Below are 16317 nucleotides of genomic sequence, written 5' to 3'. Positions count from 1 at the left end.
TATGCTTCGGGTTCTTGCTGGACTATCTAATATCTAATGCTTGTATTCTGAGATCTCCAGTTTCCTGGTAAGTTCGAGTTGTTGCTGCTTCCATGAAATTGAAGATGAGTTCCAGGTCAGTACGATTCGGCTCGCCATCGGGTATCGAAGAGACTACTCGAAAATGGTAGCTTGCTATTGATAACAGTAATCGCGGAAACAAAAGATGGCGCTCTGTGCAGAAATGCGGAAAGATCAAGCTTTTAGCCATTCAATTCCTGTAGTAGTGTCCTTTCCTGCTATTACTTCTTTTTGCCAAAAAATGAGAACCCGCCAGTACTTGAGCTGCCGTAAGTCTTTTTCCCTCTGCTAGAGCTTGCTGGCGGCGGTGGCATAAAAGCCGGGTTCATTAAAATCGGGGCATCGCCTGCAATAGGCGACTCGTCGCCGCCCAATCTAAACTGAGATTTTCGCGATAGGATTCCAGCACTTAGGCTATCAGAGGCTCCTCTACTCAGTGATGTCTTTGGAGAAAGCTGATGTTCCGATGGCATGGCAGAGTTACTGCGAATTTTTTCTGCTTGGGGAGACTTTTTTTCTTGACTGACAACGTTCCAGGAGGCACTTGTGCACATACTTTTCGCCAGTGCAGAATCAGATTTCTGCTTGTCAAGCAGACGCCTTTTCAACACTTCCTGGGGTGTAGTCACGCTACATTCTTCATCAAGCTTAGTGAAATGTGCGGCTAGTCTTCTTTTAATGCTCCTCAGACGTTTGGAGATTTCGAGGCAATCGAGGCATCTAACTATCAGTCTTGGGTAATTGACCAGCGCAGCCGTACGCGCGATTGATTTTATCACGTAGTCAACTGGAGGGAGAGCGTTAGGGGAAGCTAAGTTTTCCAGGGTAGGGGAGGTTGCTTCGTTTGTTGTACGGTCTCGAGCAGAGTCGCTAGCAGTAGTAAATTTATCTCTAGATTGACTGTCCCTTGCAGGGCTTTGAGGATTGAAACCGGTTTTGAAGAGAGGGTCTATTGACTCTTCTAAGTCAAGCTGACCAGCAATTTTTCTTTTCATTTTGTTAATTGACAGAAGCCCCAACTCAGAGTTTATACCATCTGATTCGGACTGCGAAGAAGCCGAATCATCGCTCTTGTTTTTCTGCGAGATATTGCCAAGCTTACTGATATTTTTTCGGTATTCTATATCCTCCTCCTCATCATCGCAGTATCCGCTCGTTCTTGCGTCAATAATTGTAGTTTCATACTCCTCGTCAGTGGCGTAGTTCTCGTCATCCAATTCCTTGTAAAGATCGCTGCTGACACTGCTGCTTGTAGAGCTCTCGTCGTCGTCGCTGACCATTGACTCCCTCTCCTCTGAGAGTTTGTCGGATATGGTGTTCAGCGCCGTGTCGCTGCTGACACGAGCAGTGCTTGGCGTTGACATTTCACTAAGAGTGGAGCTAATCTCTTGACTTAGGCTGGATTTTTTCTTGGATTTCATATTAGCACCACCTGTTGATTGGTTTCTGCGCGGAAAACTGAGCGAAGGTGGATAGACCAGAGAACCGTCAGAATCTTGGCTATCCCTTGGTCCACCTGCGAACACAGTAGGTATATTATTCCCGCCGGCAACCGAAGAGCGGAAGGTCGAGGTACCAGCGGTGCTAGATTTGTCAATGCCACTCTCACTACTTCTGTGTGTACTAGATGAAAACGCCCGAGTGACTTTCTGTATTAAATCTAGATCAAATGTGCCATTATCAATATTTTCCAATGACTGCCTGACCTTCACCAATTCAGTATACAGTTCATCCCCTTCCAAATAGCTTCGAATAAGAGTCTCATCGTTATTGCAGTATGCGGCTACCTTGCTATGAAACGCGTCCGTCATAGAAGCACATATGACGTATAAACTGTCCTCTTTTCTTCCGACTATTGAGTACAGCACCTCAGTGATCAGATTGTAAAGTAGCGGAATCTCGTACATTTTTGACATTAATAGGAGATTGAGTACGACGGGTGCGAGGGCCCATTTGCCGTTAACGTGGCCAGTGAAAAAGAATTCTGCAAAGGCTCTGACAGTGGCTGTAGGCCAGGGCATGTAAAGAGTCCGTGGAGTCAACAATGGCTCCCACTCAAGAGGGCCCGAGGCTCCGCTTTCAGTGCTCTCAGGGTTCGAGCAAAGAGAAAGCCTATTTCCGTCACTAGTTGAAACCTTAGAGGAGCTTGTTGATCCGGAGTCTGCTGATCTGCTATTCAGCTTAGAGAAAAATGACCTATGATGCCCGGACGCCGCTTCCGCGGTGCGCCCTCTATCTTCCATGAGCTGCCTGTCCAAAGAAGTCTGAAATTGATCAAGCGGTCTACCGGCTTCTGAAGAGCTAGATCTTCTGTCGTGAGAAGGTCTTCTGGATGAAAATGGGCTACTTCTGTTTGACAGGGCAAAATCGACAAATAAACTATTGCGCCTGCTATTAGCGTTTGTCGCATCTTGTGGCACAGGAGGTAGGGGGTCATTTGGCATATTGGTCTGAGGAGGTAGTGCAATGTTCAGGATAGTACCTAGTGGCGAATCAATATTGCTTGTGCCTGCTCCCTGAGCGAAGATCGAATTTCCCATCCTGTCAGAGGAAGAACTGACATAAGAAACGGAGCTTGTCTGAGATGTAATGGAAGTATTTCTAGAGCTTTGCCCACTTGGCGGGGCAAAACGTGTCGAAGATCCATGGAATCGAGAATCCTCAGGTGAAGATATTGAGGAATTGGGGTGTGATGCCCTTCGCCATCGGTCAACGAGGTGGTTAGGCCGTAAATAGTCCAGTGCTGCATTAGCGACCGATGAAGATCTTCTCTTCTCCTCTACGCCTGGGGGCTTAACGAGGTTAGTGTCACTATAGGCTAGCGGTGGGTTCTCCTGGAATGGTACCCTGAAGACCATTCCACCGGATGAACTTGTAGTGGAACCGGTTCCAATTCTGTGAATAGTCTTTGTATCCCTGTTTGAATGCTCTTTGCCCATTCGTGATAACCCAGGAGGCGAAACAGGATCCTCGTCGTCATTTTCGAAGTAAGCCGGCGTGGAGGAATTGGACATTAAATGAGATAAACGATGCTCCGCCGGAACTGATTCTTCATCAGCTGTCGATACTTTATCCTGTGCTTTCGATAGTGATTTTCGTCTTTGACCTTTAGAAGTGAAGTAAGCGTCCAAGGGACCAGCAGATGAAACATCGGAGTTCTTAGAAAAGGACATTGCCTGCGAAGAATAAGGAGAAATCTTGATGATTTCAGAAGGTGTACCACTGTTTTCATATTCCGCACATGCTCTAACATAGCCCTGTGATAACAACATGTCAAAGTAGCGACCCCATCTCTTTCTTAGAAGGTACAACGGTACTCCAATGGAGTCTCCTTTGTCGGTGATGAACTCGAAATCAGATAATGGGTTTCCGAAAATCTCCAGGGCATCCTTTCCTAGAACCATAGCGTAAGGCGGGAAGACTGTTCGAATAGAGGTCATTTCAATTGGAGGCGCAATGTATTGTATGTAACTTTCGAACTGAGATGTCGAAGTTGAAGCGTAGCTAGCCTTCCTGAAGTCGCCACCGTCTTGTCCTACCGTAATATTTCTATCTGAAGGAAAGGATAACGATGATGGGCTGTCTGATGTTTGAGAAGTTTCATGTGCCGGCACTTTGAACCCCTGCTTAACAGATGACCGAACTCCTTTATTGTATATGCTTATCATTGGAAGTCCAAAAGTCAGAAGGAAGTCAAACTTCTGCACACTAGGTAAAAAATCATCGTCATTCCTTTCACCCAGAAGAATCGTTTGATGATGAGACTGCCAGACGAATAATTTCCAAAATCGGTGCTTATTGATGTCGCCTTCTTTGCAATCAATGCTCACTCTAGTCCATCTTCCTGACGGGATGTCGTATACGAAGCAGCAGAAACTCGAAGCCTGACAATTCGGATAAAATCCAGCCATAACAATGGTATAACAGAAGTAGTCACCAGTTGGGTACTGTAAGTTGGATGGCATATCCATAGTAACCGACGATTGGTTAGAGATCATCCTCATTCCCTGAGACTCGGACAGAAGCGGTAATGCTACTATAGGAGATCCTTCGTTACTGGCGCTCACACTCTTGTTCTTACCCTTCGGACTGCCTTCTTTCTCTGCAGCATAGAACACAAGACTGGGTATCTTGGCCTCATTATTCTCCACAAGTATGGAATAATTGGACTCTTTCATTAATGCAACCTTCTCGCCCTCAACGTTTGCGAACATCCTGCAAGGTGAGCTGCTGTTCGTTTCTGTTTCCCAACAGTTCTTCGTTACGTTAAAAATGTCGATGCGGTATACAGGCTTGTCAATATTGTTTAACCCGCCAGCAATAACTATTTTAGTATCCTTCGAGTCATCTTCTTCGTTCAACGTATGCATAGAATGGGTAAATCTCCTGGTAATCTGTGGATCTTTGCTGACGAGAGACCACTTCTTGGCCTGCAAGTCGAGTTTCCATAATTCGTTAGTGGCAATCAATTCGTATCCGCTATCAGGAGAGACTACCAGCCCACCGAAAATGTACAAACATGAACCTGCAAAGCACATCGAATGATATAGTCGCTCTTTGAACACCGGAACTGAACCCTCGTCGTGTGCATCGTCATCGCTTCTGGTATCTTCTTCGATCGTAGTTTCCACTCGTTCCCATGTTCTTGTTATTAGATCCAAAAAGAATGTCTCCGAGCTAATCCAATCACTGAGTCTCTTGAAAGAGCTACCGGTAACCTTTTCTTTGGCAAAATACAGAATAAGCTCTTTCTGAATCTGAACAGAATTCACATGCGTCAAATTCAAGGGAATAGTCAACCCACCGTGAACGAAAATATTCGATCTTGTAAGTTCGACAGCGGCACCTGTCCGGCAGTCCAAAGTATATCTTCTTTTCATCGACGCATCTAGAGGTTCTGAATTGATTGCCGCGGGTGGAGTTGGTAGCTTCAAGTTATAGCAACTGCAGGAGGATGGCTGCAACAGATGCATTGGACCACTTTTTATTATTAGTCAGAGAGCCTATTACCGGAACTGGTCGAGCAGTTGTCTCGTGCGAGTGCTTGAAGAGCTCAGTTCGCTACCCGTAGAGCAGGAGATTATCGGGAGGAATGCTTTACCTCTCACTAGCACCTATAGCCTTATGTTCCACAGTCCTTTGGTATCTATCCTTGGCGCAGTATGAATTAAGGCGGACGAGACCGCGCGTCTTGACAAGAAAACTCGCTAGCTTGGCAGAACGTGACAAAGTCCAGTCAATTTAAAAGGAGACAGCTGAGCAGTGAAGTAGCACTAGTCTAACTGTATGGGTCGGATTTCTATGATGGATGATGCCCACTTTATATCCAAGCCTTTGTAAAATGCGCTCTCATTTCTCCCCCGTGGCGTGCCGCAAAGAGCGTTTCGAGTCCCATCGAAGACGAAGCATCAGGACTCGATGCACTCAAAACCATGTCCTGCACTGATTCATAACGATACGACACACATAGTATAATATATGTTGGCCTTTTGGCACGGCGGCATTCACGTGCTCCGATCTCTTGCTTCCCTTGAACATCCCGGATCTATAGGCCACAGTATGAATCTGGTTGTGTTATGTTAAACTCTTGTGAAGGAGAACGGTGGACAACTTTTACACTGGCAGAAGCTGTGCAAGTGGAAGAGAATTAGCCGCCGTCAAGACGGCGCGCTCTTATATGCGCTAACTATGTGTGGGGAAGCTAAAGAATGACGGAAAGCCAACCGATGCCGAAAAAGCACAGCGCAAGTGGGAAGACCTCCACAAAGCTTTGGCATTTGGCGACTATGCGAATCGAGTTCATCGACCAAGTTACTGACCCAGTCAGCAGTAATAGTCTCAGTATCAAAAGAGTCCTGACAGCCCAGCTGGCTCCATGGCCAATCCTGAAGACTGCCGGCAAAATGAGCTGCCCTACAATAGAGTTGATGACGAGCGGAAACAGACAATAGCCGGCCATCGACACGTACGAGACTAGTGAGCTCTTCTCATGTGGTTTAACCAGTCTCAGGTGCACAGCCATTATCAGCAGCGCCGCCCACAGAGAGACAAACAGCCCCGAAAATAGACTCCTAGCATTAGAGCGAGACACCGATACAGAGTAGACAATAATGAACGCCAGGGGCGCCCAAAGGTCGCAATGGATGCCCGCGTCATTCTGGTAGTGGCTAATATCCTGGCCTCTGAGAAAGAAATGGGGATACACAACCTGTTTCAATCTTGCATTGATTCCCAAGACATCTCTCTTAAGAGTCTCGAAGATGGATTCGTCCAAAGTTCCCCTGCTGGATATCGGAAGCACGCCATCGACCGGATCTTGCGTTACCGCCGTCTCAGCCACATCGGGCTCGATGAAGTTGTCGTCGGCCTCGGGCATGGTTCGTTCGAAGCAAAAAGCTCGCAAAAATGTAGAAGAATATATTCAGAAGGAAGGCAACATTAGTTTTCTAATCCTAAAATCCATCGCATTTGATAGATTATGTATCAGAGATTGTTCACGCAAATGTCGTTCATCATGATATATCGGTTCCACAATGCCGCCCTTCAGCTTCGAACAGACGTGTGTTACTCCTTCTGGAGTACTAGACGCAAACTCCTCGCGCAACCACAGTTCTATCGAGGGTAGCATGTAAATGCAAGTCCTGGAACTCACCTCACCCCTACCTGACCCTTTCTCGATCATTCCTTAATCCTTGAAAATATCCTTGGACATTAGACAACTGGAAACAGCAACGCAGCAACTATCTCCACGAACCGAAAAACTCGCATCGACGATTGACCGCGCCTTCTTTCCCTACTGATCAACATAAAACCTTGTCAGATAGTCGTCTACCGCTCACCTATCCGTAATGAGCTGGTTGACCTTACTGGCGGCGTCACTTTGTACGGATTCTAGCCTTGAACGAGGCACTGATCTTCCCTTTGAAGCCTCAAACGAAAACTCAACCCGCGAAACCTGAAAGAAATACAAAGCTTGCGAAAGGATTAAGAGGTTACTTGCACTATATCTCTAATTCTGCAATCAGTTCAGAATCTTATTTTACAGATTGTTTCGTTAGTTTTCCTTACTGCTGTCCATATTTACTGCGGTCGCTGCGCTGGCTTTTTTTTCGTCTCCCTCTTTAAGAAAGCGTTTCGAGTGGCAAGGAAAAAAATTAGCTGCAAAAAAAGAGCAAAACGAGTTTTTCACGTACCAAAGGTCTCAAACATAACCTCCTTTACATCTTAAAGAAGGAAACAGCCCCTCTACCATTCGATTTGGTGTTTGATCTATCATCCTTCTACTTCAGAGTTTAGTTGTTTTCTTCAAGACAACCGTGGAAGGTATCAACAATTTTGTTTTTTTTTCTTCCTTTGTCTTTCCAGCATCGAACTTTGGCCAATCGTCGAGGAAACTGATCGTTGTTGCCGTCACATTAGACTACAGATAGATTTCAATTACAGCCACAACTTGGTATTCTTCAGTTTGATTCCTAGTCTGGTACAGTCTTGAACTAAGGATCCATTGTTGTTTTTTCGCTTTGGTTTTTCCTAATCGCCGCCATCTGATTTGATCCTTGATCACTTTGTCCATTAGGTTTCAGTGCTGAATCGGTCGAACAAAGCGGGAATACATCTAATTCAGTATGGAGAGTCCAGCAGTTGATGTCGATAACATTATCGACAGATTATTGGAAGTGAGAGGTTCCAAACCGGGACAACAAGTCGACTTGGAAGAGCATGAAATCAGATACCTGTGTTCGAAGGCAAGATCTATATTTATCAAGCAACCCATTCTTCTAGAGCTAGAAGCTCCAATAAAGGTATGTTCGGGAAGTTTTGTAAGGTACCGCATCGCACTGCGTTTCGCCACTAGAGCTTTAGCGCTGTGGAGGAAATAATGTGTGTTATGTGGTTCGCGAGACGTTTTGGTTTTTTTTTACTAACAAAAATGACAGATCTGTGGTGATATTCATGGTCAATACTACGATCTTCTACGTTTATTCGAATATGGTGGTTTTCCTCCGGAATCCAATTACCTGTTTCTGGGCGATTATGTCGATCGTGGCAAACAATCCCTGGAGACCATTTGTCTATTATTGGCTTACAAGATTAAGTATCCAGAGAACTTCTTCATTCTAAGGGGTAATCACGAGTGTGCTTCGATCAACAGAATTTATGGGTTTTACGATGAGTGTAAGAGACGGTATAACATAAAGCTATGGAAAACTTTCACGGATTGTTTTAACTGCTTGCCCATTGCGGCAATCATCGACGAGAAGATCTTCTGTATGCACGGAGGTCTTTCCCCAGACTTGAATAGTATGGAACAGATTAGAAGGGTCATGAGACCAACAGATATACCTGACGTGGGATTACTATGTGACTTATTGTGGTCCGATCCAGATAAAGATATTGTTGGTTGGAGTGAGAATGATAGAGGTGTTTCTTTCACTTTTGGGCCGGATGTGGTCAATAGATTTTTGCAGAAACAGGACATGGAACTAATCTGTAGAGCGCATCAAGTGGTGGAGGACGGTTACGAATTTTTCAGCAAGAGACAATTGGTCACTTTATTCAGTGCACCTAATTACTGTGGTGAATTCGACAATGCTGGTGCCATGATGAGCGTTGACGAAAGTTTACTATGTTCCTTCCAGATTTTGAAACCTGCCCAGAAGAGTCTACCAAGGCAGCAAGGTGGTAGAAAGAAGAAGTAAGCAAATGGCAGGTGAACGATGATAAACAACGGGAAGTAATAGTACGAAGAATAGAGAATTCCTTAACACATATTTTAACAGAGGGTAAACCCCTTCTATCACGGCTTTTGTCGATTTTTCGCGCTCAAGATCGCCTAGAGGGAGGGAAAGGGACAAGATTCGATAAACGCAGGCAGCCCGATTCTTTCTCTCCTTCTGAAGACTCATCAACATGTGTTGCAATCACGATAAATTTTGAAAGTTCCTCGATTAATTGACTCCATTTCGCGAATAATGGACCTACTATGCCGCCCTGACTTCACATGAATCCTTCCTCGAGTGTTATTGTTGTCCCAGCCGTTAGACTTACTATATGCGCATGTGTAGCCTGATGAAAGTTATGTATGTGTATATAAACTCTGTATTTTAGCTCTCATCTATAATTATTCAATATTTGTGATTTGACTCAAGGTTACTCCGAGCACTATATACGGAGAAGCGTTGAAGGACCAGTGAATCAAGCTGTAAAAAGACACGTAAAACAACCTCGAATACAAACACGATTCGATTCAAAGTCCATTGAATTCGTTGAAGACTGTCGATTGAGACAATGAAAGTACCATTTGTATTTCAATTAGTCCTCACCCTAAGCCTGGGGCTCCTAGCGAGCGCGCATAACGTTCTTTTGCCCGCTCGTGGCCGCAGATGCTTCTTTGAAGAACTAAGTAAGGGTGATGAAATATCGGTTTCTTTCCAATTCGGTGATAGAGATCCGCAATCTAGCCATCAGTTAAAAGGTGATTTCTTTCTTTACAGCGCTCAGGGAAATCAAGTGCTAGAATCCTATAGAGATGTTTCGCACGGCGAAGTTACTTTGAAAGCACCAGCAAAGGGCAAATACCCATACTGTTTTTCGAACGAGAACTCCAACATAGAGACGAAGGATGTCACGTTCAACATTCATGGTACCATATGGGTTGATGTCGACGACCCAAGCTCCAATACTATCGAAAGCTCTGTGAGAAGATTGTCAAAATTAATTAAAGAAGTTGAAGATGAGCAGAGCTACATCGTCATTAGAGAAAGAACACATAGAAACACGGCAGAATCCACTAATGACCGTGTCAAATGGTGGTCTGTATTTCAGCTGGGAGTGGTTGTTGTTAATTCATTGTTCCAAATCTATTACTTGAAGAGGTTCTTCGAGGTCACATCACTTGTTTAAAGATTAAGCTACGTATTTTCTAGTTAATATCTAGAAACGCCCCATAAATGCGAAGTAATATGATCCTACTCAAACCTGTGCGTCAGGTTCATCAGGTTAGACGTCGCTAGTATGTCAAGATTCAAAGAATGTCAAGTGGTAAAAATAAATGCCATCCCCTGGAATCGAACCTGGGTTTCATCGGCCACAACGATGTGTACTAACCACTATACTAGGATGGCGCGTTTTGTGATTTGAAAAATTTTTTTAAACCATAACGATGATGAATGTCACGAGACCTCCTTTAAAACTCCAACTCTTCTGTACAAGTGGATTCACAGACCAGTAGATTTTTTGATGGTAAAGATGCTTGTTTTCCAGTGTCTTAGTTTAATTTTCTGTCCTCTTTTCTGAATGTTGTACTTCCTGCTGTTATTTTATGTTTCGGTGACGCGGAAGACTTTCTTGACGTACGATGGCTTGTGACAGAATTTATCAAAATAGTACATTGTTACAAATGGCAGGAGTATTTTGGCAGATGCTGTACTGCTTTACGCTTTGTATGAAATTGATTAAACGATAAAAAATGGAAAGTCAAGAAATATTATCTATATTATAAATTTCCATGAATAAGAGAACTTTTAAGAAATCCAATAAATGACTTAAGAAGTATAGGGCTCACCACATGATTTACTTGCCTTAGCAAACTATTGGCAACGGGTTGAATTTATGCAACAGCACATTCGACGACTGTAAGCAAGGATCTTATTGGCAACAGGTTGAAGATCCGTTCGGATCCTGGCGGCATCGAGAAGGCCAAAATTGTGCAGATTCAGAATCTTCAGTTTTTAGCGTTTGAGGCGATATCAGTAGGCTGCTAAGACTTTTCCCTACGATGCAGCGAATGATCTAACAAGAGATGTCGAATTAAGATTCTGAGAAATAAGCGGTTGCGGCATACTATGAAGATGCACTACAGCGGGCAGTATCTGAGAGCTTTTAACTGACGAAACAACAAAAATTGAGGAGATAGCCTGATGTCGTCGATAAATTGTCAGCATCAAGCTCGGTCTGTTGCTTAGGATTATTTTCACTTTTTCACTATGCGAGGTGGCATACTGTGTATTTTTTCCCTCCTCTCTGGGGGGGTTGAAAAAATGAAGCCCTGTAGGGGGCTCGAACCCCTAACCTTGTGATTAAGAGTCACACGCGCTACCGATTGCGCCAACAAGGCTCTGTAAACTGTGGTTTTTGAGAATTATCTTCTGATCTATATAAGACGGTCTCCAATAGAACCTCCCTTGCCGATCTGCAGCCTGAAGATCTCTTTATTTGATACCGTTCATGAGATGCTTGGGAGCATGTTTTTTTCAATTTAAATTATGGAGGTAGTATATTAGTTCAATGAAGTGGGCGATACGGTGTTAAGTTAATGATTGATGGATAACAGCGAAAACAGAAAGTGGTTGCACCGATTGAATGCTGCTAGAAAGGCCAACGCAAAATCCATAGCGTGTATGAATGTAATCATTGGCGTCAATTGAATATAAGGCTTGGCTCAGGGCGAATATTGCAGCTACTGCCATACCTGGTGGAGCCCTATCATTTGATCGCCGATGATCTTCACCGATCACAAGGAACTACATGTGATGCCTCAAATGCTCGGTAAATCTGAAGCAATGTCAGATCTACCGTGGCACCAGTAAGATCAAAGTGCTTCTACGACGGATCGAACAATCTCTTCGAAAAGTCTATCTGTACACAAGACTAAAGTCTATCATTCAGATAATCCTGGTAAAGCTTCCACGTTACGCCCTTTTCTGGATCTGTTACGTAGACAAACTTGACGCCGTACCGTTCAACTTCCTTGTTTCTACTTTCATCATCAAAGAGGCACATCTTGTGATCTTCCAGCTTGTCGGATCGGTAAAGAGTCTTCAAGGCATCTTTTAAGTGCCCAATCTTGCTCCTCTCCCCCCACTGTAGATCATCAAAGAGCTGAATCATTGGGATTATCTTGTTCTCATGCTCAACTTTGAAATTCTGTAGCATCTCTCTGGCTATTTCCGGGGCCCAAGTCCTTGAAGCTGAGATAACTTTAACTCCGTTAGATTTTAGATCCGCGATTATTCTTGGTACGTCCTTGTAAAAGGAAATCTCGTAACCACGACTGTCAACTAATGTGTGAACTTCACCACTTGAGCTTTTGATCGGTTTGAAAGGTGGAGTGACATGGGTGTCGCAATAGCAAGGCCAGATGGTGTAGTCCAAGTCAAAAGCAGCAACGTCAGGATAGTCTGACATCTGTCCGGCGATCTTTCGTATCGACGCCAAATGATTTTGTTAAGATCTGCTTCTCTTTCTTGAGTTCCAGAGATGCTCGCGCAGTAAATCTCGGAAAGCTCAAGCCGTTGTTAGGAGTTGAAAGACTCTTGATTGATGATGAGGAAAGTACACACTGAAAAGTAGAAACAGAGCTCGATGTGTTGAGAAAACAACTGTCAGTTTTGAACACAGTTTATCCTTAAGTTCTCGACAATTGCAATGCTTTAAAGAGACAGGTTAATTATGCTAATGGTTGGCCAAGAATATGACAATCACGCAGCTTGCTGGCTATTACCCTAGGCGAAACATAAAACGGGCTCTCTTTAAAATTCGTCTGAGAGCTACAGAGAGTCCGTGAATGAATATGACTCGAGGCATCATGGCAAGAACTGTTGTACCACAGGTCGCATTATCGGATAGTTCAACACGACAAATTGACCTAACTCGCTGCATGCGAGCGTTTTCACTCACGCGCAATTACCATGTCGATAGCAGGATCTGATTGGTTTTGCAAACGCCTGAAATCTCGCTACACAACGATACAAAGGTCTCTTGGCCCAGTTGGTTAAGGCACCGTGCTAATAACGCGGGGATCAGCGGTTCGATCCCGCTAGAGACCATATTTTTTCCATCGCCCTAGCGACGTTTCTCATAATTAGAGTTTTCTACATGACATAAACATTTCAATAAAAGGCAAATGACGGCATAATCTGATGCAACTGACGTTTATCTAGTCTACGGGATCCCAAGCGTCGACTTTCATCGTGCCCTTCTCGATGAGATTGGTATGGAACTTGTGGGCGTTCTTCAGCATGTGCGGCTCATGCAGACATCCATGCTTTTGGGCGTAGTGTTCCGACCTCTGCAGGTAGTCTGTGAGCAGGTCTTTATAATCTGGATGAGCACAGTTGTTTATGATCTCGCGAGCCCTTTCTCTAGGTGAGAGTCCTCTCAAGTCGGCCAGACCCTGGTCTGTCACGACGATGTCGAGATCGTGCTCTGTCTGGTCGACGTGCGAAGCCATTGGCACGATCGACGAAATGCCCGTGGGGTCCACTTTTGTTGGTCTTGCCGATGGGGCGTGCATGATGGACAGTTTAGCGTTTCTCAAGAAATCCGCGGACCCGCCAAGACCGTTCAGCATCCGCGACCCGTTCACGTTGGTGGAGTTTGCGTGAGCATAGATATCGACCTCCACCGGTGTGTTCATCGCGATAACGCCGAGCCGACGGATTATCTCCGGGCTGTTCGAGACCACTTGCGACCTTAGACACAGCTTATTCTTGAACTGGTCCCAGTTCTTGAACAACCTCTCGAAGCCCTTCTCGGTCAGTCTGACCGAGGTCGCCGTGGCGTAATCCAGCGACCCGTTTTCAAACAGATCCAAGAAAGAGTCCTGCAGCACTTCGGTCCACACCGTCAGGTGCTTGAACCTGGCATCGGTCAGACCCTCTATCACCGCGTTGGCAATGTTACCGATCCCGCTTTGCAGAGGATGCAGATTTTCAGGTAGCCTGCCGTGCCTCACCTCGTTTCTGAAAAACTCGACCAAATGGTTGGCGATCGCCTTAGAAGTATGGTCCGAGGGCGTATTAGGGGGTACCTGATCCATCGTGCGCGATTCCACGATCGCCACCACCCTCTCTGGGTCCACACGAATCGAGTCCACTCCGCACTTGTCGTCCACTTTCACATACGGATAAGGCTGTCTGTGAGGCGGGTTCACAGGCATATCTATATCATGCAGCCCCTCAAACGAGGGCGTAGCAGTGTTAATCTCGATGATAATCTTGTCCGACACCGACACAAACTCCGGCGACCCGCCCACCGACGGTCCGGGCACAATCGAACCGTCCTCCTTGATCGCCGTCGCCTCGATAATCGTGTAGTCCAACACCTTGCCGTCCGTCCGGTTCCTAGAGTAAAACCCATACGTCAGATCCTGCGGGAACATCGAGAGATGCTTATCGAAGAAGTTGATCTTCCCCGCATTGATCGCCTTCGCGATCGGCTTTCCCACCTGGTGGGGCGCCCGCCTTTCGATCATGTCGTGCTCCGCCCACCGGCACTCCTCAAACCCCGCGGACGCCCCAACAAACAGATTGAACCGCAACTTCCCCTGCAGCCCGTTCTTTTCCACATGTTCCACCAGCGCGTGTGGCACCACCTTTGGCGCTCCGACACCCGTGAAGCCTGACCAGCCGATGTACTGTCCGTTTTCGAACAGCGGAATCAACTCATGAGCTTCCCTAACTTTGGCCAGATAAGGAGCGTATCTCACTCTTTCCCTAAGCAACTTCGACACCGTCATCTAACCTGGCTATCGTATCTTCGCCGGATCTCCAACCAAAGAAACGGTTGTATGCTTGTGTGTCGTATATATACGCAAACGACTTGCTTCAGCTATGCGACAAAAATTATACGACGACATAAACAAAGACTGAAACGTTGCAAGTTGGTTTTTATATGAAACTTTCAACAAGCAAACGGCAGCGAACCGTCATCTACATAGTCATCGTCATCATCCTTGAAAAAAACTACCACTACTACTACTTGCTTTAGTTCCGTACAGGAGGTGTTTAAACCGCTTGGCGGCTGTTTGTAACAAAATCGGTTGGCTCGGAACCATAGTAATCGAGCCCAATAAGCCCCATCCGGCCCAATCAAATGGGAACCAAACCACCGGCCCGTAGAGACCCCCCAGACCTGGGGGGGCAAAGGGAGCGCTCGTCACGCGCGTCGGAAAAAAAAGCGTTCCGCCGGTCCTGCCGGGCAGCGCAAGGCGCCGAGCTCGGACGTGGCGCCGACTACATAAAGATCTCGTTCCAGAGCAGCTTCTTGAGGTCCTTGGTGGTGAGCACGTCCTTGGTGGTGAGCACGTCCTTCTGCTGGTCAAAGTCGAAGAAACTGGGCGGGATGACCTCGCCCTCGGGCTCGTCTGCCGCGTCGTGGTACGTGCGCAGGTACGGATGCGCGAGCGCGTCGCGCGCGGTGATCCGCTCGCGCGGATCGAACAGCAGCATCCGGTGCAGCAGATCCAGGCCGAGCGGGTTCACGTTCGGAAACAGCTTTTTCAGCGGGATCCTGTCGTAGCGGGGCAGCGTGTTGATGTACTCGCGCGCCCGCTTCGACTGCACGGACAGCAGGTCTCTGCCGCGCGGCGTGCCGAGCACCCCGAAGATCAGCATCAGCTGGTGCCTGTAGTCTTTTCCCGGGAATATCGGCCTCTTGAGGAACAGCTCTGCGAGGATGCATCCGCACGACCAGATGTCCATGGCTTTGCTGTACTTTGCCGCGGTGAGCATCACTTCTGGCGCGCGGTACCACCGCGTCGCGACGTACTCGGTGAGCCCGCAGTTCGGGTCCGACTCGCGCCCGTTCGCGATGCGCGCAAGTCCGAAGTCGCATATCTTGAGATCGCAGTTCGCGTTGATGAGCAGGTTGGACGGCTTGAGATCTCTGTGGATCACGTTCGAGCCGTGCAGCGTCTTGACCGCGCGCAGCGTCTGGTATATGAAGTACTGGATGTGGTCGTCTGTGAGCTGCTGCGTCGCGATCACGCGATGCAGGTCTGTCTGCATCATCTCCTGGATGATGTACACCTCATTGAAGTTTTCAAACGAGTCCGGTCTCTGTATGTCGAATATCGAGATGATGTTCTCGTGCTGGAAGTGTTTGAGGATCTTTATCTCTCTGAGCGTTCGAAGCGCAAACAGCGGTTTGTCGAACGGCTCTATTTTCTTGATCGCGACCACCTCGCCCGTTGGCTTGTGGACTGCAGAACAGACAACCCCGTACGCTCCCTCGCCCAGCAGCGACTTCAGCTGGAACTCGCTCGAGATGTTGAACAGTAGCACTCTCTTACCCATCGTGCGGCCGCAGTTGGCTTGTCACCGTGTGCCGGCGTCGCACGCCCATTTTTTTTATATACCTGGCACTCGACATGTTCAAGGGCAGCGAAATGAGGCTCTGGGTTCTGCTGCGTTTCAAGGCGAAACAGCCTTTACTGCGAAACAGCCTTTATTGCGTCTCGGTTGTTTCAGTATGGCG

The 16317-nt window shown here is 46.5% G+C and overlaps 7 protein-coding genes and 3 non-coding genes across 10 annotated transcripts; 3 read left to right on the top strand and 7 right to left on the bottom strand.

Moving 5' to 3' along the window:
* Window positions 1-281: 281 nt before the first annotated feature.
* Window positions 282-5033, bottom strand: MDS3 (Mds3p; the record flags this gene model as incomplete). The annotated part of the gene is made up of 1 exon (XM_037283509.1): window positions 282-5033. The coding sequence occupies one exon, from the start codon at window positions 5031-5033 to the stop codon at window positions 282-284; it is 4752 nt and encodes a 1583-aa protein (XP_037139405.1).
* Window positions 5034-5761: 728 nt separating this feature from the next.
* YIP4 (Yip4p) lies at window positions 5762-6436 on the bottom strand (the record flags this gene model as incomplete). The annotated part of the gene is made up of 1 exon (XM_037283508.1): window positions 5762-6436. One exon carries the CDS (start codon window positions 6434-6436, stop codon window positions 5762-5764), a length of 675 nt encoding a protein of 224 aa, XP_037139404.1.
* A 1894-nt stretch (window positions 6437-8330) lies between these two features.
* Window positions 8331-8759, top strand: GLC7 (type 1 serine/threonine-protein phosphatase catalytic subunit GLC7; the record flags this gene model as incomplete). Its single annotated transcript, XM_037283507.1, has 1 exon — window positions 8331-8759. The coding sequence occupies one exon, from the start codon at window positions 8331-8333 to the stop codon at window positions 8757-8759; it is 429 nt and encodes a 142-aa protein (XP_037139403.1).
* Window positions 8760-9348: 589 nt separating this feature from the next.
* EMP24 (Emp24p) lies at window positions 9349-9963 on the top strand (the record flags this gene model as incomplete). Its single annotated transcript, XM_037283506.1, has 1 exon — window positions 9349-9963. The coding sequence occupies one exon, from the start codon at window positions 9349-9351 to the stop codon at window positions 9961-9963; it is 615 nt and encodes a 204-aa protein (XP_037139402.1).
* A 149-nt stretch (window positions 9964-10112) lies between these two features.
* On the bottom strand, window positions 10113-10184 carry HG536_0Dtrna1H. The gene has a single exon. It is a non-coding gene; the product is annotated as a tRNA-His (tRNA).
* A 919-nt stretch (window positions 10185-11103) lies between these two features.
* Window positions 11104-11176, bottom strand: HG536_0Dtrna7K. The gene has a single exon. It is a non-coding gene; the product is annotated as a tRNA-Lys (tRNA).
* A 533-nt stretch (window positions 11177-11709) lies between these two features.
* On the bottom strand, window positions 11710-12246 carry HG536_0D02490 (Mg-dependent acid phosphatase; the record flags this gene model as incomplete). Its single annotated transcript, XM_037283505.1, has 1 exon — window positions 11710-12246. One exon carries the CDS (start codon window positions 12244-12246, stop codon window positions 11710-11712), a length of 537 nt encoding a protein of 178 aa, XP_037139401.1.
* A 567-nt stretch (window positions 12247-12813) lies between these two features.
* HG536_0Dtrna5I lies at window positions 12814-12887 on the top strand. The gene has a single exon. It is a non-coding gene; the product is annotated as a tRNA-Ile (tRNA).
* Window positions 12888-12997: 110 nt separating this feature from the next.
* On the bottom strand, window positions 12998-14578 carry ACH1 (acetyl-CoA hydrolase; the record flags this gene model as incomplete). The annotated part of the gene is made up of 1 exon (XM_037283504.1): window positions 12998-14578. One exon carries the CDS (start codon window positions 14576-14578, stop codon window positions 12998-13000), a length of 1581 nt encoding a protein of 526 aa, XP_037139400.1.
* A 496-nt stretch (window positions 14579-15074) lies between these two features.
* On the bottom strand, window positions 15075-16136 carry FUS3 (mitogen-activated serine/threonine-protein kinase FUS3; the record flags this gene model as incomplete). The annotated part of the gene is made up of 1 exon (XM_037283503.1): window positions 15075-16136. One exon carries the CDS (start codon window positions 16134-16136, stop codon window positions 15075-15077), a length of 1062 nt encoding a protein of 353 aa, XP_037139399.1.
* Window positions 16137-16317: the final 181 nt, after the last annotated feature.

The sequence above is a fragment of the Torulaspora globosa genome, chromosome 4 (genome assembly GCF_014133895.1).
Source record: "Torulaspora globosa chromosome 4, complete sequence".
NCBI classification, from domain to species: domain Eukaryota; kingdom Fungi; phylum Ascomycota; class Saccharomycetes; order Saccharomycetales; family Saccharomycetaceae; genus Torulaspora; species Torulaspora globosa.
Note: the sequence above shows the minus strand (reverse complement) of the source record. Positions and strands in the feature narration are given on the sequence as shown.